Here is a 25,459-nt window from a genome sequence, read left to right as displayed (position 1 = left end):
CAGACATGCACATACTCATTTTCGTGACAATACTTTTTCATCTAAATAAAATTCATCTTTTGTGCATGTTTAAAATTTAAACTCTCTCTAGGCTGTTGGAGGCAGTAGCTTGCATTTCGAACGTGTGCAACTGACTATAGAATGTTGACATGCAAGGAGGGCGTTATGATGAAAGTGATCTAATTGATAAGCAATGACCTGATTTACCTCTTTCGAATATGGGCTTTTGTTTCAACTTTATGGGACAGACTATATGTGGGGTTTAATTATGATGTTACTTAATTGAACTCTAACCTCATTTTAGACTTCGGAATCTGACGTAATCGCAGCCTTGGGAGGAGGACCATCTGGATTCAGAGTGTCTACTACTTCTAAGCTGCTCCATTGTGATAACTGTAAGTTGCACACACATGTTTGAAGTCATTCTACGAATTTGAACGATTAAAAGAACTATTTATGCGCAGAACTACATCTGATGTTGTTGGTTACTCAAGCCTCTTTTTTCATCCAGAGATCTAAGTTTATAATTGAATGCAAAAGTTTTATTAAGACGAAGTCGCCCATTGCGGCGCTAGGATGAAAGTGTTCACTTTCCACAAATTTTTCAAGAATTTCATTTTCACTTGGCGCAATTTCATTTTCTAATTACGGCTTAGTTTTCCTTTTTAAATTAAAACTTGACATTATGACCTCAATTTTCAGCCGAGTATTCCTACGTCAGTGCCCTCCATCCACAAATAAGTGACTCTGGATTCCAGATGAAAGATCTCTTTTGGGACGAGAAGACTTCCACCCTGAAGCCCAGAGAGACGAAAGCTCTCCGCACATTCCGATTGATGATTGCCAAAAACGTGCCATTGCCAGCAGACGGAGTGCAAGTGTTGTGTCGATACGTGACCATCTGTTTATTTGATGGAAAGTCGGTAAGTGGTGTTGTTTGCTTTGAGAACAAGTTAACTAGAAGGCTCTCTTGAGCCCATGCGTAACAGTCTAGCTTACATTTTTAGTTGCTAAAATTTCCCCATCAATTTCAGCAGGTTTTCCCTTGATAGCTCGAAACTAATTCTTGGCGCAATTCAAGATTGGTAGCTAAAATTAATGTCGAGCCTCTTATGCGACCATCGGCATCAATGAATGGCATAATTTTGGACCCCATGACCGTTTTTGCGAACCCCAACCCTGATTTTCACTTTGATTTTTACTGTTTTTTTTCAATTTTTGCACCGGATTTTTTTCTATATGATTTTTGCAATCCATTCATAGTTAATTCTAGGCCTAGTTTTTGTTTGAACCAGGTGTCCATTTGCGGCATTTTGACATTGGTTTTCTGTTTTTTTTTAATTTTCTGATTTTTTTTAGAAATGGTTTTCTCAATTCACTCATAGTCCGTTTTAGGTCTAGTTTCTTTGTTTAGTCAATAAAAATTGTTTGAAATGTACGTCAGGACTTGTCCTGCAATTTTTTTAAATTCGCTTTGCCTCTTGCTCACGTTTTTCGTTTTACATGAGTCACGATTTTCACGTTTGACTTCTGACTTAACTCACTCACTGTTTCAACTGAATGGATTCTAAATTCTTTCACGCGTTGAATTACGAAATGTAGCGAATACGGTCAAAGTCAAAAGATCAAGTTCAAAAGAAATATGATTAACCTATAAAGACCGGTCATCAAGTCAAAGTGCATTAGGTTATCGAAATTCATTGGAGCGAGCTATCATTGCTAGGTGATTTGTATTAAGCTTATTAGCTTCAGTTTAGAAGCTCAATTAAGTATAGTTTTAGAATCCTAGTAAAACTGCATGCCGAATTAGAACACTTTCTGACACACAAAAATTCGGCCAATTTATCTCTTTTTCTGTTTCAATCCCGATGTGCGTCTTATGCGTCAACGGCGTTCATTTTCCGGCAATCTGCCGTCTATGTTCGTGTGTAAGTTTATTGTTTTGCTGGTAACACCAATTTAGTATTTTTGGTGATTCTGTTTTTTTTTGAAAAATTACAAAAAGTTCTGTGCATGTTTATATTGTGGGCTCCTTCTACTGGACTTGTGTTTAATACTGGATTTGTTGCTACCTGCTTATTACTCGTCCGAATTCTGTTGCTGTGATGAAAACTGTTCTTTGAAGTGGAAAAACCATATTCAGACTAAGTTTTTCAAGGAAAGATGCTCTTTTGGTTATTTGAAGAAAAGCGTAACCTATAATTTTCCCTTCGGTTTGAAATGTATTTTACTGATTTCTTTCTGTTTTTTATACATCTTTACTACTTGGAATCTGGATCTGACTAAGCTGCCTAAATTAGAACTGTTTACTCAATAGCGGCTCAAACAGTGCGACAGTGATGCTCTTAATTATCGACGTCTCAAGTTTTTTTAGCTTTTATATTTGTCCTCTGGTCTCTTTCATGAGATACTGCGCTGGACCAATTTTATATAAACGGGTAAAGAGGTAAAGCCCGGAGGGATTTAAGTGGCTGAGCAGCTCTTAGGACCGTACGCCTTAGTCTCTAAGTAAACTATTCACCGAAACTGTTTTGATAAAACAATTTAATGGTATGATGATCGGTTCCTAATCACCCCCTCCCCCGTTCACCCTCCTCCACCTGGTGATTTGGAGTTCCCTCTCGTCCAGCCTCCCTCCCCTCCCCCCCCCCCCCCCCCACACACACACACACACACATGCCAGTACACACACCGCACGCATCGCTTGCCCCCCCACCCCCCCCCCCCAACGCTTCCCCTCCCTAATGCTAGTGTACCTAAGCCCCAGCTGACTAATATCGAAGCTAACCACTCGCCGGTAATTTGAGGGCAATGCGCCTGACGCTACTCGGTTTTATTTTTTATACAATTTGTTATTTGAATTTTGTACCCCTTTATAGGTAGCACTGCTGATGCTACTAAAGAGGCGGAAGATAGTGTCATTGGTGGCTGTTTTCTATATCAATTAAGTTGATTTTTATCGAGGACAGTAACTTAAATGGAAACTCAATTAGTAATACTTTTCAATTGAAAATTCATTTATTTTCGTTAGTTCGCAGTTGAAAATAGTTGTTTTAGATTGTGAGCAACATTATGACCGTGAAAGCGACCTGGGCTGAGAATGACCCCAAAACTTGGAGGTTCACTCCTAAGGTAAATAAATTTAAACAAATGTAAAAGCTGCAGAAATTCGTTTGGAACTGAAATCATCCATTAGAAATTGGGAATTGTTTAGACATCTGGACTGGTTCCTACTTTGCTCGAAGGATTTGGACTGTTCAGGTACCCCAACTACTCCGTAGATCTCGGTCTGCTAGTCGAGTTCAATATTGCATACCATCGGACCGTAAGTTGTTGCATTCACTGTTTTCCATCATTTCAACTGTTTGTGAAAGCAGTTTTTAAAACATAAGTTTGAAACGATCTGTGAAAACAAATTTTGATCTAATCCATCAGTGTTTTTATGCTCCTCACACCCCCAGTGTTTTGCTCCCAATTACAATGACCCCAATTAGAATTTGTGTGTTGTTATGTAGCACGTTACTGTGTAAAAGAGCACGTGCTCCTGGGGGCGTAAAAGTTATCAGCCCACTAAGCTTTGGGGGGGGGGGGGGGGGTTGGGCAAAATAGATCCCGAAGTTCATTTATATGGGCCAGTAATTTTTAAATGGAATGCCGTATAAAACGCTGTGTTTGTTTTCAATGAAAATGCTTTTAAAAATCCTTTTTGTTGCAAAATGGGCAAACAATTGAAAGGGCAATTTGTGGTTGCAACGAGAAGCGCTGAACAAGTTTTGCGTTAGTATCTACTCATTTTCAATGCATAACATAGAGAGAACTGCGGCAATTCCGATTTTGGGTATTTATAATATCCAAAACTGTAATGATAATGGAAACATAAATCATGGCAAGGTAATCATCGTCATTGTTTGCAGGTAAGCAGTTTATTTTTAAAAAAATGCGATATAAAAAAATTATTTTTTGCTTCAGAAGTCTGGTGAAAAGGGAAATATGTCTTGTGGTCATGTGTATCTCAAACTCTGCTCAGACTACGGAACTTCGCTTGCTCTTGGAAACAAGTAAGAATCTATAATCACTCAACATCAGTTTATTTGCATAAGAAGTCTCGCCAGACAAGCTAAGGGATTAGTCATAATTGACTGCTTGTAATGCAAATTGCGATCACCCGTGAGTTATCGAAAACTTGTTTTAGAGAAAAAGCGTTAAGTTGGTTCACTGGAAGCGTCATAACAACGAAAATCGGGAAATAATTCTTCTAGTTTCCTCGAGATTCTATTATCTTTTAATTGCTCGCAGTCAAAGTTTGTAGCAATTATATTAGTCGTGTGGCACCGATTTTGTCTGACCCATTTCACTTTTCGTCTTCAAAACGAGATAAACAGGCAACGCCCTTAGGGCAATAAGTTCTCGTAGAGCCTCACGCCTTAACCAGTCTCTAAGAATGTGATTCGCCAAAACTGATTTGAGGAGATAATCTCATAGTATCAAAGCTGGTTCTTAATCTTAAAGTTTGACCCCTCCCCTCTCTCAATCACTCTCGACTCCCCTCACTCATTAACACTTCCTTGCCCACATTCCTCTAGCTGTCGATTCCAATCCCCTCTCTTCAATTCCTCCCAACCCTATTCCCATCACTTGACCCCCCCCCCCCCCCCAATTCCCAACGCTTCCCCCCCCCACAACCGCTCGCCGCTTGTTTGAGAGCAATTCGCGCGACGTAAGTCGATTCTGTTTAATCAATATGAATGTGCTAAAGTTTGACTTATTTTTATACATTCTGACAGTCAATTTTCTTTGATTATCGATATTTTGCAAGTTGGGAAGATAGTTAATTAGAAATTTACAGAAGCTTGTACTGCCTATCTTCGATGATTTGCAATATACGAGCACTAATATCTGTGCTTGCTATAGGCTTATCGTAGTTTACAACTGTTGTAAGAGTATCGATTTCAAAACGTTTTAAATCCACCCTGAAGTTGTTTGAGATCTCTTATTTCGATAATGCGATGAGTTCAATATTTGAAATTTCGACTTCGTATACACTTTTTGAATAATAATGAACAATGCAATTCGGCGATTGTGATAGTCAGTTTTGTCAAGTTTTTTTTGTTGAGAGTAGTCAATAACTTAAAATTTCTAAAACTGTGCTAAAGTTTTGTGAATAAATAATAAATTGTCCACTGAGTTCATCTTCAAAAGTTTGTATTTATGAGTACATAAAATTTTCATGGAATTGTTCTATCAGAAAATAATAAGGTTGTCAACATTAAGGTTTCAATTTTTGTTGGCCAAGCCTGTTTCTTAAAAGTTCTTTTTTTTAAAACTCAGAGAAGACGTTTTTGTCTTCATCTGAGACAATAAATTGACAATGAAGAATCTTATCAATGTTTAATTGCTCTCGATCTATATTTTGATTGCTCTCAAACGAAGTTTGAAGCAATTATTTTAGTCCTGTCGGTCTTTTTTATGCGATTTTTCGCTTGACCGATTTTTCGTCTCACGCTTTTGACTCTCACGCGGGATAAACAGGTAGCGCCCAGCGGGCATTAAGTGCTCTTAGAGCCTTTTTGCTCTGTTTCAGCTCAATCTTTTTTGGAGACTTATACTTATCGTGTGAAGGTCTGTTCTGAGAGGTTGAAGACACCCCACCCCCACTGTTGACCCCCCCCCCACTATTGCCCCCCGCCGCAGCGCTGTTGCCCACCCCTTTAACCCAACTGTAGCCCACGTCCCTCCCCATCAGCCACCCGGTGCACCCTCCCCCCCCCCCCCCCCCCCGTGGATCCATTCGATCGCTAAAAACACGCAATTTTATGCTACTTTTCACAATTTTTCCAAGCTTTTAGAACGTTTTTGTCATTTTTCGAGATTTTTTCAGCCCTTGGTGTCAATAAACCTCCTCTGGGGTTTTATGTTAGGTTACTGCATAGTTTCTAGTGGTATTGGTTTCAACATTTAAACATCACGAATTTTAGCATTTTTTTGACAAGACGTGCAAATTTTTTCAATTTTTTTGACATTTATTTTTCATTATTCACTTCTTTCCAGATGCAGGGGCCAGAAAACGTCCTTAAGGGTGTGATAAGTTACTGACAAAATTTTATTCGCCATGGAATAGCTTTCAATTTTTTAATATGAAAAGTTTTAGGGATTTTTTTAAAACTTGCATTTTTTTCAAGTTTTTTTAAATTTTTTGTAGATTATTAGGTTTCTCCAGCCTCAAGAGCAGAAAAACCTCCTATCAAGAGCCGAAAGTTTTGTCAACAGATTACTGTTTTTTCTAAATGTAATGGAATGTTTTTCAAGATTTTAACACCACGAATTTTAGCATTTTTTTTAAAGAAAACTTGCAATTTTTTTCAATTTTTTGACATTTATGGTCATTATTCAGGTTTTTCAGCCAAACAGAAAATCTTCATTAGGGTTTGATGATAAGTTACCGGAAAATGTTTCTGGCCATGGATTAGTTTTCAACTTTTTTTATCACAAATTTTAGCAGTTTTTTTATGCAACTTGCAATTTTTTTTCTTTTTTGTCATTTTATGAGTTCTTTCAGCCCTAGGTCTCAAGGAACCTGCTCTAGAGTTTTATAATAGGCTACTGCATAGTGGTAGTGGAATGGTTTGAACATTTGAACATCACGAATTTTATCATTTTTTTGACAAAACGTGCATTTTTTTTATTTTGACATTTTATTTTCATTATTCACTTCTTTCCAGATGCAGGGCCAGAAAACGGCCTTAAGGGTTAGATAATAAGTTACTAAAAAAATTTTATGCGCCATGGAATAGCTTTCATGTTTTTAATATGACAAATCTTAACGATTTTTTTAAAATAAAATTTGCATTTTTTCAAGTTTTTTGAAGATTTTTGTCGGTTTTTAGGTTTCTCCAGCCTCAAAAGCCGAGGAAAATAGGTTAAAGTGTAGTGTCTAAATGTAATGGAATGTTTTTAAAGATTAATGGAAGTTTATGGAGCCAGTGAAACTATTTAAAGCTTGAAATAGGGATACTGGATAGTCTCTTGAGACAATGAAATGGTTTCGAAGATTTTAATAACTTGAATTTTAGCAAGGTTTTGTTAAAATTTGCAATTTTTTTAAGTTTTTTGAATAGTTTTGTCTTTTTCTGAGTTTGACTATCATTACTGGCCAACGATGCTTTTTAAGTCTTGCAGATGGGTTAGTTGACATAACTCCAGAGACAAAAAGTAGTTTTGAACATTTTTACTGCGAAATCTGGAAGCTTTTCTTCTTTTATTTGATATACTTTGCAAATTTTTAAGTATCAATGTTTTATTTAATTTAATTACTAACAAGGCTAGAAAACCAATGTTTGAGAGCAGTTCGCCCGACGGTAGTCGGTTATGTTTGAAGCAATTTTTGCAAACGAATGAGTCGTTTTTGGCAAAATTTTTGCTTGACTGTTTTTGTCAAACGCCAATAGGTGTCTCAAACTCGCTTATTTTGAAGGAAAATACAGCGTTGAAACGAGTGATATTTGTAACCGAGTGATTATAAAAGGAATGTAATGTGTTTTCATGACAGGTTGTGTCACCCGAGATCTGTCAAAAATGAGTCAGTGAAGTTCATGTCAATATAACTGTTTCCTGCTCAGCCTGTTTTCTTTCAATCCATTTCTATTTGTTGTATCTCCTTAATGATGTATAAGGATGCATTTGTGAGATATAAACAATCAGTACAATCGATGTTTTGATGCATAACTGATGTAGAGTCAGAGACAGTGTCTTAGATGGTTCACTGGCATTGAAAGCATTGGCAAATTAATATTAGCACACGGTCGTTATCGCTATCGATAAGTTATGGAACCCGCAGCCGAAACCTAGTTGTTGAACAAATTCGCGAGCGCCATAACAAAACGTGTAGTGTTTCTAGATAACTCTAGTTTCGATTACAACAGTTGGATACTTTTCGTCATTCTGTAGTTGGATTACTCAACGAAGTTCTTCCACTCTTTTCTCGTCAATCCAATCTACATAGCAGCAGCTAAAAAAGTACCGGAAAAAAGTATTTTCGCCACTGTATCAGATTATATGATTTTTGCAGTATTCGTCGAGCTTTTAACAAATTTTGTTTATCGGTAAGTTATTCAATTGTTATCGCAACGAGAGTTGATTTAATAATACTGCCTAAAAACGAGAAAATGCCCATGCTTTCTAAGCCAGTGTGCCCTTGCATCGAGCATGGTGGAGCAAAGCTCGTGTCGCGAAAATAATGAGCAATAATAGTTGACATTTTGATTAGCTTCGGGATAAAATGTTATCATTGCAACCAAACCATTTTATACCCACCCCAGTACGTTATGCCCCCCCCCCCCCAGTTGCAGAACAGGTGATTTAAAATAGGACACGTGCGTATGGGGTTCAACTAATATGTACCCAATACGCTGGGGGGGGTGCGCAAACCGAAACGATCCCAAATATTAGATACCTTCAAAAATGCATAATAACGTGAAACTCGTTGCTCTTCAATTTTTTGTTGGGGTGCTTTGCACCACCGTGCTCTATGTCTTTTGGGAATTTCTCTGTCAGTAGTAGCATCACAGTTGAGTAAACATGTTGATGTTTGTTGGAACTTTAGTAGAAGCTGTGTTTGTACGCATTTGTGCCGCTGTGCTCCTTGCAAAATTTGCATAACTTAGATGTTTGAAACCCATTACAAGATGCTTGCTTTGTCTAACGCAATGTGGATCACAATTCTGGTGACAACCAGTAAAATTTTGCTTTATCTGGGTATTTTCACGGAACAAAAAGATTGTATAAAAGCTTTACCGTTAGAATCTATCTCGCTTACCTTTTCAAAAGTTGGAGAAACGACAATGCAGTGCAATCTGCTTCTCTGTATAGTGGGCGGTACAGAATAGATGTGCATCTGGGGGTTTATGGTTTACTCTTGTTTAAATAATTGGATCTTCACCGTTAACCCCCCCCCCCCCCCCCCCGCACCCCACTCCAATACGCTATGCGCAGCCAAACACCAAATACTCTGTGCAATCACCCCCCGAGTTAGAGAGAGAACGTTCCCTTACATGTTAAATCGGATCTTCTCCGTTTTGCCATAAGTTTTGCAATCGAACAAGCTATTGGCACAAACGCATACGCATTACGTATTGTCCGTGTATTGCAGACCTCCGAATTCAATTCTTTGATCTGATCCATATCGCAAACTATGTTGCTGTGTAATTAAGATATCATCAAATAAGAAAAATGTCTCATTGTTGGTTCCAGGGATTACGAAGTTGATTTGGTTGGTGGAACCCCTTACGACAAGGACATCCCCTTGGATCCCGCAACTACAGGTGAACAAACAGCACAATCAACAGGAGGAGGGGCGAGCGGGGGTGGCTTGCGGTCCTTGATCTCTGGGAAGAAGCAGGCCACCCTGACCATCAAACTGGGAGAATTGAGTCGAGAAGAGAAGCAGTTGGCATCTTACTTGCCTGTCAGCCTTGTAATGCCAGTGTCTGCTCTACAGTTTGTGGTGTTCTATAGACAGATCTTGGCTCAAGATGTGCTGGGTGGAAAGAAGGATAAAATTAAGAGTGAGTCAATTGCTCAGTCAATTTTGGCCGATCAATGTACTCATCGTAAAGGGTTGTGAGTAGTAGCATTAGAACGCCCGTACAGCGTAGTATGTATAACTTTTTTTACCAAAAAATGTTAATAATTGTAAAAAGAAAGTGTGTTGTTGGTTTTATCTCTGAAAACAGATGTTGTTGAACTGTGTGATCCAATTGTTTGGCTAAAATTATTGCTTTTTTTCAAAATTCAGCCTTTTCATCGAAAATGGCGCGAAGTAAGTTTTTTTAGTCTACATGGTTTAAATTTTCCTGATTAACACACCTATAAACTGCTGACACTATCTTCTTTAACTCCAGAGAAGGCTATTTTTTCTTGTGCACTCTTAGAGAGTGTTCATTTAAAATTTCCGGTTTTTTTGCCATACTGACTTTTTTAGTGGAATTACCCATATACATACTATTAGGAACAATTAAGTGGTGTTGCTAATGGACGAACGGTAAAAACAAGTAAAGTTTTGGTCTAATCGCTGTTTGTTAAAGCCAAAAAAAAGTTCAATCAATATTTTGTAGTCAGTCGATGTTTTCGTATTTTTTGAGATCTTGTACGTTAGCTACAGAAAAGAACAATCTCAATCGAAGCCTACTAGTGAACGGCATCCTAAGGAGTTTTAAGGAAACCTGTCTAATTTTTTAGTCGAAACTTTATGAAACTTTATGGAAGTTCTTACTTTTAAAAATACAACATAATTTCAAAATAAACAATATGGAAATGTAATTTAAAAGATGTGTTCAAATAAACAACGGAACCTATTTAATTGCTCTCAAACGAGGTTTGTAGCAATTATAATAGTCCTGTCGGTCTTTTTTCATGCGATTTTTCGCTTGACCGATTTTTCGTGTGACATATTTAATTTTTCGTCCCCAAAAACGGGATAAACAGGTAGCGGGCATTAAGTGCTCTTAAAGCCTTTCAGCTCACTAGTCTCCAAGCCTGCGATTTACAGAAACTGCTGTTTTTGATACATGCTGTGAAGGGTGGTCCGTAGAGGTTGAAGCCCCCCCTCCCACTGTTGCCCGCCCCCCATCATCCCCACGGTGCACCCCCGTGGCTAGATACTGACGACGCCAACCGCTGGCCGGGCGGCTGAAAGCAATTCGAATGATGTTTGTTGGTTATGCTTACTTGTTTCAATTTATAGTTGAAGGGTTTCTGGACTTTGAAATCAAGTCTTAAAAAATATGTAGATGTATTTTTTAAATTTTTGCTTTGCTGTACCTGTTTGTCTGCTTGGTACCTTGTCTGCTTAAGTTTCAATACTTAAAGTTCACATATCAATTTTTTTAAGTTGATGCAATGCACAATTTAACATATCGAATGTTTTTAGTGCATTGCTTTCTGTTTTAACGGCTTCGATACCAGTTTTTTGCAAATTTTTAATCTAATTTTGATTTCTTTTTTGTCGGTCTTTTTGTAGTGGTATTATTATTTCTGGACAGTTTCAAATCTCATGGGCCTCATTTTGGAGGAAAATGGAGACTATTTACTCATATTAGTTATCTTCTAAAAATTTTCGAACCTTTTAAATCAAATATTTGAAAAAATGTACTTTTTAAAAATTGCTGTTGCTTTTGTCTACTTGTTACCAAATCCCATTAAGAACAGTTCGCATATCAATTTAGTGTTGTTCTAGAAAGGCATATTTGATCATTTCTAAGTTTTTAATAGCCGCCCTCACCTTCTGAGCCGGCTATTATAGCGCTCCTATTTTTTTTTACTTCGTCGAAATTTTTTTCGCTTTACCATTTTGCCGCTTTTTCGACATTTTGCGTGAAATCTTTTTGACTTCTCTAGGCTAGTTTCTCTCTTCTCTCATTCTGCTAAAAGTAAATTTGAACATCAGTTGCTCAGCAAAGCATTTCAAAATGAACAGAGTCAGTATAAAAAATTGAAGTCAGAATTAGAAACGGGATAAACCCATAAAGCCCAATTTTAGATGCCCGCTAATTGAACGTCGTTCCTATAAGTCTTTGTTACCATCTGTAATGCTTATTGGTATTGATAGTAGCCCCAGTAGCCTCTCTCTAAGAAACAGAAATATGTTCAACTGCGAAATGCCGTCAAAATAATTCTGACTTAAAAAAAGTTTTTGTACAAAAATCATTTTTTTCAATATCTTCTATTCTTTTAATCCCAATCATGCTTATTGGAATCAACGGCGGCTATTTTCCGGCAATCTGCCGGGTATGTTTCTTAGTGTATTGCTTCTTGTTTTAGGTACCGGTTTTGGGCAAAAAAATTGACGTTTTGACTTGTTTCTTTTGCTTTTGTAGATTTCTGAATAATGACAGGTCTCACTGGCTTTCATCTGGGAATTAAAAAACCTGTTTAATAATTTTAATTGATAGTTCATGTGTTTTGTCTTTAAATTTAATTGTTTTTCGAAAAATAAATATTTCGAACTTTTCATTTTTGTTCTTTATTTAAAACTTACCTAGTCTTAGTCTCATTTTTACTTAGTTTCTCAGTTACTCAGTCTCATTCTTCAGAGGTCTTATATCTTATTGCTGGTGCTCAAAGAACGTGCAATTGATTATATTTTATTTTAAACGGAATAGATGATGGTTTTAATGGCTTCAACACCGTTTTCTTGCAATTTTTTTGGAATTTTTTGTCTTGTCTGAATGTGTTGTTTGTTCTTGTAGACGTACCACATATTCTGGATAATGACAGGTCTCAATGTCTTCATGTTGAGGTATGTATGAGCATAAATCTATTTAAAGGTTTAAATTGATATTATTGGTTTCAGTATTTGGAGTTATATGTTTTCAAAAAAAACTTAAATGTATGTTTTTTTTTAACTTTGCCGTTTTTGTTTATTTTTGTCTACTTGGTACTGCGTCTCGTCAAGGGCTGATCACATGTTTTTCTACTGAGTTGCAAACTAATTAGTTTAGTTTATTTAGGTTTCATTTGTCGCTATTTTGACTTTGTTATTATCTATTTTTTTTTTCAAAAAAATAGACATTGAGTTTTGGATGTAAATATTTAATGAGATTTTTTTGTTTGTCTTGTGTTGTAGTCCTAATAATGAGAGGTCTCATTGGCGCAGTAAAGGCATTTTTAATAGCTGCGTCCTCAATTCCAGGCGGCTTTTATAGCGCTCCTGGTTTTTTTAGTATTCAAAAATTTTAAAAATTTGCATTTTATCAACACGGGGCCCGTTATCCTCTTTCTGACAACAAAATCAAAAGTGGCTGTTAGGCAACCAAGGTAGCAATGTGTACTTCAATTCAGCTAAAGATAGCGTCTAGAACTACGTGAAAAAAATAATCCCATTGAGAAATAAAAATTCATTACCGGGCAGTTAGGCAATTTATCCTTAGCAACGAAATAGAGTCGTCAACCTTTTTACAATTCAAAGAATTTGAATTGTATTAGTGCGCTGTGTTTTTTTAAGATGTGTTCACACATTTTTCAATGACTTTGATCTTTCAAAACGGGATAAACAGGTAAAGCCCAGCGGGCATTAAGTTTAATTAGAGACCCAAAAATGGCTTTAAAAGTCCTTCAAGTGCTTATAGTGGTGCAGCTGCTGGGATGGCCTTAGTTTAAGGTTAAAAGGTCATTTTAGGAGTTTTTGGGCTCAAAATGGTGCAATTTTTCATGTTTTTGTTTTTTGTTTGTGTTTTTCATATTTTTGTGTGATTTTTTGTTCTTTTGTTTGATTAGTCTGAGGTTGAAGTTTTTAAAAGTTGATGAAGGCATTTTTCGAGAAGGAAAGTTGCTTGTTATGACCATTTTATGAGCTATGTTTTGGTTCTACAAACACAAACACGCAAAATGATACTAATTTTTGCAATTTTTGTCATTTTTTGAGTTTTTAGCCCTAGGTGTCAGGAAACCTCCTCTAGGGTTTGATAGAATGTTAGATGATAGATTACTGCATATTTTCTAGTGTTAATGGAATGGTTTTCATGTTTTTGCCATCATGAATTTTAGCATTTTTTTGACAAAATTTGCAATTTTTTCATTTTTTTTGACATTTGTTGTCATTATTCAAGTTGTTTGAGTCCCATAAACTAGAAATCCTCAACAGCGGTTGAATAATAAGTTACTGAAAAATGTTTTGTTGCCATGGAATAGGTTTCAACTTTTGAATATCATAAATTTTGGCATTTTTTTTTGACAAAATTCGCATTTTTTCAGGTTTTTGAAAATGTTCGTAATTTTTTCAGTGTTTCCAGCTTCAGGGACCAGCAATCTCTTTTGAGGTTTGCTAATAGGGCATTGCATTATTTCTAGTAACAATGGAATGGTTTTTAACATTTTAGTGTCTCGAATTTTAGCATTTTTTGATAAAATCTGCAATTTTTTTAAGGCTTCCTAAAGTTTTTGTCAGTTTTTGATATTCGTCCATACTCAAGTGCCATACGCAATTATAATAGTCCTGTCGGTCTTTTTTCATGCGATTTTTCGCTTGACCGATTTTTCGTGTGACATATTTAATTTTTTGTCCCCAAAAACGGGATAAACAGGTAGCGGGCATTAAGTGCTCTTAAAGCCTTTCAGCTCACTAGTCTCCAAGCCTGCGATTTACAGAAACTGCTGTTTTTGAGACATGCTGTGAAGGGTGGTCCGTAGAGGTTGAAGCCCCCCTCCCACTGTTGCCCGCCCCCCATCATCCCCACGGTGCACCCCCGTGGCTAGATACTGACGACGCCAACCGCTGGCCGGGCGGCTGAGAGCAATTCGAATGATGTTTGTTGGTTATGCTTACTTGTTTCAATTTATAGTTGAGGGGTTTCTGGACTTTGAAATCAAGTCTTAAAAAATATGTAGATGTATTTTTTAAATTTTTGCTTTGCTGTACCTGTTTGTCTGCTTGGTACCTTGTCTGCTTAAGTTTCAATACTTAAAGTTCACATATCAATTTTTTTAAGTTGATGCAATGCACAATTTAACATATCGAATGTTTTTAGTGCATTGCTTTCTGTTTTAACGGCTTCGATATCAGTTTTTTGCAAATTTTTAATTTAATTTTGATTTCTTTTTTGTCGGTCTTTTTGTAGTGGTATTATTATTTCTGGACAGTTTCAAATCTCATGGGCCTCATTTTGGAGGAAAATGGAGACTATTTACTCATATTAGTTATCTTCTAAAAATTTTCGAACCTTTTGAATCAAATATTTGAAAAAATGTACTTTTTAAAAATTGCTGTTGCTTTTGTCTACTTGTTACCAAATCCCATTAATAACGGTTCGCATATCAATTTAGTGATGTTCTAGAAAGGCATATTTGATCATTTCTAAGTTTTTAATAGCCGCTCTCACCTTCTGAGCCGGCTATTATAGCGCTCCTATTTTTTTTACTTCGTCGAAATCTTTTTCGCTTTACCATTTTGCCGCTTTTTTGACATTTTGCGTGAAATCTTTTTGACTTCTCTAGGCTAGTTTCTCTCTTCTCTCATTCATGCTAATAGGGCATTGCATTATTTCTAGTAACAATGGAATGGTTTTTAACATTTTAGTGTCTCGAATTTTAGCGTTTTTTGATAAAATCTGCAATTTTTTTAAGGCTTCCTAAAGTTTTTGTCAGTTTTTGATATTCGTCCATACTCAAGTGCAAGAAAACATATTTCACGTTCTGATAAAAATTTACTGCTTGATTTTTAGTTTCAATGGATTTGTTTTCAACAATTTAACCTTTCGACTTTTGAAGTTTTTTGATAAAATTTGCAATTTTTTTCAAGTTTATTCAAAATATTTGTATTTTATTTATTTTTTTTCTTACCTCAGTAGCCAGGTAACCTCATCCAGGGTTTGATATGCTGTTAAATAGTTGCTAGGGGTTTTTGATATTCGTCCATACTCAAGTGCAAGAAAACATATTTCACGTTCTGATAAAAATTTACTGCTTGATTTTTAGTTTCAATGGATTTGTTTTCAACAATTTAACCTTTCGACTTTTGAAGTTTTTTGATAAAATTTGCAATTTTTTTCAAGTTTATTCAAAATATTTGTATTTTATTCATTTTTTTTCTTACCTCAGTAGCCAGGTAACCTCATCCAGGGTTTGATAGTATGCTGTTAAATAGTTGCTAGGGGCAATTGAATGGCTTTCAACTTTTAACTAGAACGAAAATCTAATTTTTTCAGTTGAAATTTTTTCTAAAAATTTTTGCCTATCGATCTATGAGTCAATGAGTTTTTTAAAGCTTGGAATTGGGTTACTGGATAGCCTCTAGAGACAGAGAAATGATTCTGAAGATATTTTTATCACGATTTTCAGCATTATTTCCTTATAAGTTGTAATTGATTTCTTTTTTTTCTAAATTTTTTGTTCATTTTCGATTTAATCGATCTTCAAGGGCCATTGGGTATTTTTCAGGTCTTGCAGATATAATACTGAACCGATTTCAGAAACAAAAATTGGTTTTGAACATATTTTTGAAACTGGTATTTTTAAAGGGAAAAAATTTTGCTTTAGGTTTTAAAGCTTCAAGAGTTTTAGCAATGAATATATTTTTGTTTAGTTTTGATTTTAATTTCTCAGTTTTTTGATGATTTTGTTTGTGTTCTGCCTGGCATTGTTCAATTGATCTGCTGATCAGGTAGAGTACGTCTGGGTTTTTCATTCATTTCTTTGAATTGTATTTCAGGACTTGTCCGGCTATTTTTTTACTTCGTCTAACAGATTTTTGTTTCGTCTTACCCTGACTTCTTGGAATTGACTTTTTCAATTACTTACCTCACTCAAAGAAATGACTTCTGAACTCACTCATGGAACTTTAAATTTTATGAACATTTACTCGTTAAAGGTCAATACTGTGCATCTAAGTAAAGCCAAACATATATACCCTAATTTTATGATTATTAGAGTCTTGAGTTTTTGGTTTCGAATATTAATTTTGGGATCTTCTCCGTTTGTGCCCCCAGTACGTTATGCGCCCCCCAGTTACAGAGCACGTGCCATTACATAGTAAGTCATTATGTAAAAAATGTTGCACGTGCATCTGAGGGGTGCAAATAAAATGCGCCCACTAAGCTGAGGGGGCACAAACGTAGAAGATCCTAATTTTGAAAAGCCCTATTAGGGCTTTCTCCTTATAGAGCTTATGTGTCTAAAAAAATGACAGTCCAAAGCTAACCCAAAAAGCCTAGTGGTCTATTAAAGGACTGGTGGTCGATCTCTCTATCTAATCTTTTTTGTTGTTTCAATTCATGGAAGGCCCCAAGCGTCTATCGCGGTTATTTTCCGGCAATCTGCCGGCTATGTTTTAACTTTCTAAATGGTTTGGGTTGGAGGCATTTTTTTAATTCATACACCAATTAATAAACGGGTTCGGAACATTATGTGCAAACGCACATTACCGAGCCTCCTTGTTTGAGAGTGATTACAGCAAGTACTTCACTCGTCGTAACTTGAATATTTGTTTAACTAATTTTTATTCAACTGCGGGTATTACTTTGTATTATTCACAAACAGTTCTCTACGTTTTATGCGTATTTGAAGATATGCAGCCACAGATAGAGGAAGAATGGTTGATCTCGGTGTTATTCCATTTTTTGGCACAAAAACACTATAATTTTTTTTTTAGATTACATTAGAATTAAGGCCTTCAGTTCTGTAATTTCAATTGTCGACTGATTGTGTACATACCTATTAGCGATGTAAATGAAGTATGTAGCTTTATACTTGCGAGATGAAAATGGTCGAGTTGACATCTAAAAGTCTCGAATCATTTTATTTGTTTTCTGAGTTGAAAGCTCTCAATATATTAACAATTTTCCTGTTTCCAGTCAACATTCTGAGTCTTAGCGGTCTATTCAATTGCGTTGTTAAAAGCGACTTGTGAACAACTATGTGCTTTTGAAGCAGGCATGTGAATTAGATCTACAGAGACCTGCAGTTACATTTCTCGTCTTAATTGAATTGGTTTTAGGTATCGCGAAGCAAATTACAAATACTTATTCAATTGTCGGTATCGCGAAGCAAATTACATATACTTATTCAATTGTCGGTATCGCGAAGCAAATTACATATACTTATTCAATTGTCGGTTCCTAAAATAAATATGAGACTATTGTTCATAACAATGGTTCTCTACCTGCTTTCGTTTCTAATACAGGATTAAATTGTCCCTTTCTATCCAACTGTTGGGTTGTTGCTGAGGAATTAGCAACACCTGTTTAGATAAGCAGATTGAACACTGCTTAAAAATTCTTCCACTCTAATTGAAAATAAAACACTTCATTGTTTCATTTCGCCTTTGATTTTTATTGCAAAAATGCTGTGAGATTAATATCAAATTGGACTAATGAAATTTATATGAGTGTGGAGGAATTTGAAAGATTTTTCCCTATTGAACCATTTTTGGTTTACTGATCAAAATGGAGTTGCCGAGTTGAGCAATTTTTTCCTTAGTTTGACTTTTATTTTATCACCATCAAAATGTTCAAACGGCTCTCAAGCTTTGCTTCATCTCATGGACCGCCAAACACGTCCGGAACGGACTCAAAAAAGGGAACGAAAACTCCAAACTCACCTGCGAAGACCCCAAAGTCACCTTCGAAGTCGTTGAAAGAATCCAAATCAAAGCAATCAACTGCTGTGTCAAAATCTCAACCCGTGTCTCCTACAAAGAAACCCGAAGATACAACAAAGGCATTTGTTTCCTACCCCACATCCGCTCCCGTGTGAACGAAAAATTTCCGTTTCATAGAACCGTTATGCACAATTAAATGAGCTGATTTTGGTTTTGTACAAACAAATGAGTTTGTTTCTTCGGGTCTTTGCCATTATATCACCCCCCCCCCCCCGCCGTTCGTTGTAGTGGTCATATAACGTATATCCCCTCACACAATTACCGTAATTATGTATAATGTCCCTAGGCTTTATTGGGAAAGACCCGCTCCTTTTTGTTTTTGAGCTGCTATTAATCAATGTAGGCTAATTAACAGCAGGACCTTACAAAGAAACTATCGAATTTTTAGGTTATGAAATTATCAATTATTGATTTTCACGATCACAGCCTACCTGCGGAGAAAAGGAAACAAATCCAAACACAGGATGACAAAAATCAAACTACTGCTACCTCTGCAAAAACGCAAAGTGTGCGCTCGAAAAGCGCAAATCCGAAAACGTTGACTCGCAGGTCAAAAACGACAGAATTGCCGCAAATTCTGGTGACGAAACCGCCTGAAGATTTGATAGCACAATCGAGCACTGATTTGAGTGCGTCTCTGCCTGCTCAAATCTACTCAAATAATGACCAAGGACAACCTCCCCAGGTAATGCGAGAATTCGAAACTTACAGGATTTGGTAAAAATTTTCCTTTTGGAGTTGCCTTTTCCTTTTCGAAGATAATACCTCAAGGCTCGGAATTCTGCGGTTCAAAATCTAGATTTTTTTCATTAACATAAAAGTTGTTTTTATTAATAGCCGCGAAGCATCATGGTTTTAATTCATCTCATCGATTGACTTTTTCAATGAATTCAGTGACTTCTACTGCTTTGCAGTTGAATTTTGTGTACTTGACGTCATTTCTGCTTTTAGGTGTGTTGTATAGACCGTATGTGTCTTAAAATTAACAGTCAGATGACCCATAAAGTCTAGAGGTCTATTAAACGACTGGTGGTCTTATTTTTTTTTAGTTCATTTCAATTCATGGAAAGAATGAACTAAAAAAAGGAATAGCCACAAGTGTCTATCGCGGCTATTTTCCGGCAATCGGCCGGCTGAGATATTGTGAATTTGTTCATTTTGGAAAAAGTTGGGAGCTTGATCATTTTTGGACATCATCAAACTTTCAATCTTTTCCGTTTTGTGCCCCCCCCCCCCCCCCCCAGCTTAGTGAGTGTATATTATTTGCACCCCTCGACACACGTGCAACCTTTTTACATAATGATTTACTATGTAATGACACGTGCTGTAACTGTGGGTTGCATAACGTAGTGGGGAGAGGACAAACGGAAAATATACCAAACTTTTTATGGGAACCAAGGTGAGATTAGGTTCTTCTTAAAACTTTCACATCGGACTTGTAGGATCTTGTTTCAACGTAACAGAAAATTTGACAGAATCTTGCAAGTTTTGAGTTCTCGAATTACTAGGATCCTCAACCACCGAGAGACCCGAAGGATGTGGAAAAAATGCGCAAACAAATTGAAAATCTGAGACGTGAAAACTCTGCGTTTCAAGTTAGACTTCAACAGATTATCACACAGTTGAGAGATCTACAACGTGAAAAAGAAGAACATTTGATGGTTATCAGAGAGCGGGAGACACTAACACGTGATTTGACGGCTAGGGTTAAAAGTTTGGAGAGTGAGAAAGCGGAGTATTTGAAGACTATTCAGTCCCTGCATGATCAGATTAACAACGCGTCCAAAGTCCAGGAAGTCCAGCCTCTGTCTGTAAAGAAGAAAGGACAAACAGGCAAAGCTAAAGATTCCACCCCTAACAGCTTTTTGATATCTTGTCAAGCATTGAAAGTCACGATACCTATCATTAAAGGGGGCATTTTGTTGGTAGTGTTCTGAAAGGGAGATAAAAATAATTCAACTCAGTTAAGTTTTGATTATCTATGAAATATCGATCATAATGAGAGTTTTTATTGCCAATTTGTGAAGCCTTTTTCAGCATATTGCCTTAAATCAAATAAAAATGAATTAGAATGGTTTCTCTTATACCAATGGCAACTCAAGTTGATCCCAGTTTGCAGTACGTACGCTAATAGCTTTGCTTGTTTTTTTTTGTCCTGTAAGGCCAATCTGACAAGAACGTTGAAGTGCTGAAACGAGAGATAGCAGAACTGAAAGAAGCTCTGGCCAAGTCCTCGGCTACTCTGGCATCGTACCAACTAGCGAGGGGATCATCTCCAGTGGTTGCTAGTAGCAATGAGTTCATATCCAAGTTTGTGAAGAAGACACCAGAATGGATTGCTGATGTTTCATATCTGTCTCCGCTTGTACAAGCGTACGAGGTCTGCTCATTGTCGAAAAGAAATAGTCTTCATTGAAATTGGGCATTCGAAGCATTTTCAACATGCTTTTTAGAGAGAGAACTTGAGGTGTGAAGTTTATCGACTATTTCGTAAGGGCTCGAAGTCTATTGGGGTCGTATGTTCACAATTTTTTAGTTATCGACCAAGTAAACGTTTTGGATCCTGAACTAATATATCGCGATCATCGATTAATCTTTAAAGCATTCAAAATACTCAAGAAGTGTGGATAGCTAGCCAATAGCAGATGCTTTAAAATATTTGATATTATAGGTATGCTTTCTTTGAAAAATTATTGCCTCTGACTGATGTATCAGCCAGTAATGCCCCAATTTGACTCAATAAAAGTGAACGCAGTTTTGAAAAACCAGTTATTAAAACGCACCTTAAGTTGCATGTAAAATTATATCGTGCAATGCCCAATTGTCATCTGCTGATGGTGAGATTAGGAGCGATTGACAGAGAAGGAGACGACGATAGAGAAGTACGAGGCCGACTTCCTTAGACTGAAGGAGAAGGTGGAGGAGTTAGTTAAAGAGAACCAAGTGCTGCATATTGAGAACCACAGCACTGTCAAACAGATGGAGTGGAAACAGCTACAGGAACAGGTCTCAACTTACAAACAGCTGTTTCTGCTGCTCATGACGTTTTTACCTTAGTGATGGGTTGATTTAAAAATCTATTTTGCAAGACTTTTGCAAAAAGTATTTATTCCCTGGTAAGCTTAATTCCTAGATTTTCTATTCTTCAATCCTTGGGGTCACAAGCAGTATGTTTTTCAAGAAAATACAGGTCATTTCATAATGCACAGAACAAGCTAGTATTGCTTTCATAGAATTGCAGAAGTATGCGGCAGTAAATTCTCAAAATTATCATGACTCGATTACGGTATGATTGACGGCAGATGAAAACATATGATGAACTAGGTTTCCTTTAAACTGGAATGGGATGTTTAAATCTTCAATTGAACACGATAAGTTTGGTCGTTTTCGCCCGACGTTGGATCTCTGTTTAACCAGAAGAATCTTTACATGGAAATTACTCTCAGAAGGCTTTTGACCCAAAATCTACTTTCCAACTCAAATACCGGGTTTACTAAATTTAACCTATTCCGTATGAAATGAATGTATTCGATTAAGAATCATGAATAGCAGCAGCGCCTGTTTTCTGCTAGGCAAAGTTGGTATTAGAGGAGAACCAAGTGCTGGTGAATCATGTGGAAGTAATGGAACAAAAGCAGAAGGACCAGCATCAGGCATATGTACAGGAAGTAGCCAGACTCACTAGAAAGTGCATACAGTTCGAAACTGACAAGGCTTTCATGGAGTCAGATTTCACCCATCTCCAGGTCAACTTTCAATCGCCTGAAGATTTGTATACACTCAAATTTTTTAAAAGAAAACGAATTTATTGGGTTCTTTGAAAGAATCGTGGAAAAAAGTTGTCTAAAAATCGAAAAGTTTTCTGGGAGTTAAAAGCTAAAAAATAGAGAAATGACGCAAGAAAAAGATCAGATCCAAATTTTCTGGCCATAGTCTACAACAATGTAGCTAGTTGGCCTTTAGTGTGGATGATAGAAAAAAGTTGACCTGTTGAGATGCTTCGTTTAACGAACTGTAGGAAAAATTCCGATTGCTTGCTCTCACCAAAGTGCCTCCCGAGCCTCCGAAAGTGGACGAAGACTCTATCAAGATATCGAAACACACTGAGATTGTGGAGAAGGTGGAGCAGGAACTGAAAGAGTTGAGACATCAGAGCAAAGAGGATATTACCAATTTGGTCAAACGCATACAAGGAACTCATTAATTGCGTTTCCCAATCCTACAGGAGCCTCTTAAATCAATTAATTGTGTCTTTAACAGCCCTTAAAGATTTTTAATTGCTGTCGAACGAAGTTTGAAGCTATTATTGTGAACGTGGGTGTATTTTTATGCAAAATTTTTGCATGACCGTCTTGTTCTAGAACATTCTTTCGATTTCACTTATGGAGTGAATTTTGCATGCTTGATTTTTCGGTTTCTGATTGATTTCAATCGCGCGCATGCAGAATTTAAGTCGATTGTGAGATTCATTGTGAGATCTGAATACGACTAAGTGCCTCTTGTCTATCGTATCCTGTCTTTTCTCTTTATCAAGATCTATTTGCTTCGTTTCACATGTTTAGTTTCTCTATATAAACCAATTCAAGCAAAGCATTTTACATCCGGTTACAATCGACTTCTCATTCTCTTACAATTTTGAGCTATAAAGTCGTAACAATCATTCTTTCAAGTGCGGTAAAATCAGCGAAGTTAAAGCGAGGGATTAACACGATCCACTATATAGTAACATTAAATGGTTGTGGATATATCATTGCTAAAGTTTCATCGGTTCTATTTTGTCGACTGCATATTATTGGACTGTATAGGGAATGGTAGTTAATATGCATCTTTAAGATGCACTTGAGTACTGGCATTAGTTCAGAATTTCTTCGAAACTATTGTGATAAAATCTACAAGGGAGGTTTTAAGGAAAGATATCCGCCATTTTTTTTATCTGAGAGTTTCAATGGTTTCGGGAAACGTGACTGCTGCGGATATGTGAAGACCTAGAATACGAGAGACAGTATCTAGTGATGCAGCATTCGGAGTCCAACTCGAAGATGGTGGTGATGCAGTACGAAGTTGAGAACGTGTTGAACAAACAGAAGAACTGGCAGAAGAGCTCCAAAGTGCTTGAAAGTCAGTTGACGGGATCCCAGGGCAAGATCAACGACTTGGCAAAACAGGTCACGTGACAGCATATCAGATATTCAACGCCGTGCTTCTCTATTTGGAATACCGTAAAAAGGTGTTTATGTAGAGTTTGCTGTAAAATTTTTTGAGGGCGAGAATTAGTTTCTGATGGCATCTTTACTATGAAAGGTATTAGGTACGAAGCTTCGTAAAAAGGAAGTTAAAATGTAAAATCACGAGAGCATGCTTTTGTTTACAAGTTCTGATTGCTTAACTCAGCAAATGATAAACCTTCTAACCGTTTAATGGATCGAGTTTTCTATGTTTTGTTTGTCGATGTATATAAAAAAGGTCCGTCTTATGTAAGGTTTTCTGAAATACGGCGTAGAATAATTGAAGCTGGAGGATGCTGTAACTCTTGGTGAACAACTAGCTCATGATCGATCTAGCCTTATGAGTCTATCAGTTGAGAAAGACAAGGAAATTGTAAACCTCAAACTGAAATTGGAGAAGTATGAACTAATCGTGAAACAGTTCTCGCAACGTGTGAAGAAACTGAAACACGTTATCAGAAAACTGAATGATGATGATCGTTATGTAGCCTACTCGGAAGCACCACATAGGCAAAGGTTGCGGAAGAAGATAGCTCAATCGATTAGTAAGTCGGAGTCGAAGACAAAGTTAATCGAGGCAAAAGACGATAAGGAATCTGAGAACGAAGGCGACGATAATGACGTTGATGAGGTTTATAATAGTGATTTTGATGAATTAAATTATAATGTGAATTCTGAATTACTAAATTAAAAAATTAGCATTGAGCTTTTTATCCCTGATAAGGAGGCTGAACATAAAGGAAATCTTGGCAGAATGCACTGAATAAAAATCTGATTGTGCTGTAGAGTCTACAGAGGGTTAAATTTACGAATATCATGATCTTACACGACAGTTTCATTCTTCAAATTCTATCGCTTTCAAACGAATTTGTAGCAATTGGTAATTGTTTTAAATTGCTCTCAAACGACGTGTATTGCAATTATATTAGTCATGTGGTCTTTTTAATGGGATTTTCCGTCTGACTCTTATGAATAACCCAAAAACTGGATAAGTTCTTATAGCCTTGCGGCCTACTAGATTCAAAGTATGCCACTGACCGAAACTGTTTTGGAGACAAAAATCATGGTTTGAAGGGCGGATCTTGAGGTTTGACCACCACCCCACATTATGGCGCCCCAACTTCACTCCCCCCCCCCCACTCTCCCCCTTCTCTACATCAGCCCCTCCCCCACTTCCTCCAACCCCCCACGCCTGCACAATCAAAGCGAGCCTCCCTAAACCGTTGCTAGCTACTGAAGAAGCAAAACGCCCGCCAGTCGTTTAAGAGCAGACCGCCCGAAGTTACTCGGTTATGTTAATCCTGCCGCTGTGTTTGATGCAATTTTCTCCTCGCAGATTTAAGTTGCGGTTGAGATGAAAAATTTGATTATTGTCCGTCGACATTAATTGGCTGAACATACCTGTTAGTGTTTTTGTAGTCTGCAACTGTACGCTTACGGAGGACTGGCTTAAATTTATGCAGTAAAGGTAGTTGCCCACCCCGAGCCTCTCAGCCCTCCCCCGCTCATTGCGGCTAACCGTGATAAACTGTGTAAAACATGATGTATGTAAAACCCGGAGGGCATGAGAGCTTTACGGCACACTAGTCTATAAGTACCTTAGTATGCGATTCACCGAAGCAGATTGAGAGACATAAATTCATGTTATGAAGGGTGGTTCTTAGAGGTCGAGCCCTCTCCCTTTTAGCGCCCTCCCCACTTCCTTCCGACTATACTATCCGCACTCCACATCAATCCACGCGTAACCCCTGAGACTCCCCCACTTGAGCTCACCACACCCAAACGTTTGAGAGCAATTTGCCCGACCTTAGTCGGTTACGGTTATGTGTACAAATTTTGCTATGACAAAGCTTTAAGTGAACATCTTCAACATGCCGTTACTTCATTGTTCACTAAATTTAGCCTCACATTAAATTTTTAATAGCCGCCGTCAGCCTCTCAACGGCTATTATTTAGGTTGTCTCCTCTTTTTTAATTCGTTTTACCTTTTGATCACGTTTTTCGTCATACTTAAGTCACGATTTAAACGTTGACTTCTTACTTACCTCAATCACTGTTTCAACTGAATGGATTTTAAATTCTTTTACGT

General features: G+C 37.1%; 3 protein-coding genes across 7 annotated transcripts in view; 2 read left to right on the top strand and 1 right to left on the bottom strand.

The window, feature by feature from the left end:
• The window catches only part of LOC142352235 (nucleoporin p54-like), a 608,913-nt gene that overhangs the window by 420,893 nt on the left and 162,561 nt on the right, over positions 1-25,459 (bottom strand). The gene's annotated exons all lie outside the window — the stretch shown is intronic.
• Positions 1-25,459, top strand: part of LOC142352231 (nephrocystin-1-like) — a 181,398-nt gene that overhangs the window by 147,745 nt on the left and 8,194 nt on the right. For 2 of the 4 annotated variants that reach the window (XM_075404686.1, XM_075404684.1), the window contains 7 exons: positions 305-395; positions 703-923; positions 3,058-3,132; positions 3,215-3,325; positions 3,970-4,058; positions 7,547-7,576; positions 9,247-9,560. In XM_075404686.1, coding sequence (XP_075260801.1) covers positions 305-395; positions 703-923; positions 3,058-3,132; positions 3,215-3,325; positions 3,970-4,058; positions 7,547-7,576; positions 9,247-9,560 — 931 coding nt within the window. The remainder of the gene's footprint in view (positions 1-304; positions 396-702; positions 924-3,057; positions 3,133-3,214; positions 3,326-3,969; positions 4,059-7,546; positions 7,577-9,246; positions 9,561-25,459) is intronic. The other 2 variants (XM_075404688.1, XM_075404687.1) reach the window with 1 other exon arrangement.
• On the top strand, positions 16,879-24,075 carry LOC142351562 (uncharacterized). Its single transcript, XM_075403651.1, has 9 exons — positions 16,879-18,204; positions 18,609-18,830; positions 19,654-19,978; positions 20,308-20,525; positions 20,993-21,151; positions 21,718-21,891; positions 22,164-22,335; positions 23,126-23,310; positions 23,657-24,075. The coding sequence occupies exons 1-9, from the start codon at positions 17,992-17,994 to the stop codon at positions 24,059-24,061; spliced, it is 2,073 nt and encodes a 690-aa protein (XP_075259766.1). The 5' UTR covers positions 16,879-17,991; the 3' UTR covers positions 24,062-24,075.

The sequence above is a fragment of the Convolutriloba macropyga genome, chromosome 13 (assembly GCF_964194025.1).
Source record: "Convolutriloba macropyga chromosome 13, txConMacr16.3, whole genome shotgun sequence".
NCBI classification, from domain to species: domain Eukaryota; kingdom Metazoa; phylum Xenacoelomorpha; order Acoela; family Convolutidae; genus Convolutriloba; species Convolutriloba macropyga.
Note: the sequence above shows the minus strand (reverse complement) of the source record. Positions and strands in the feature narration are given on the sequence as shown.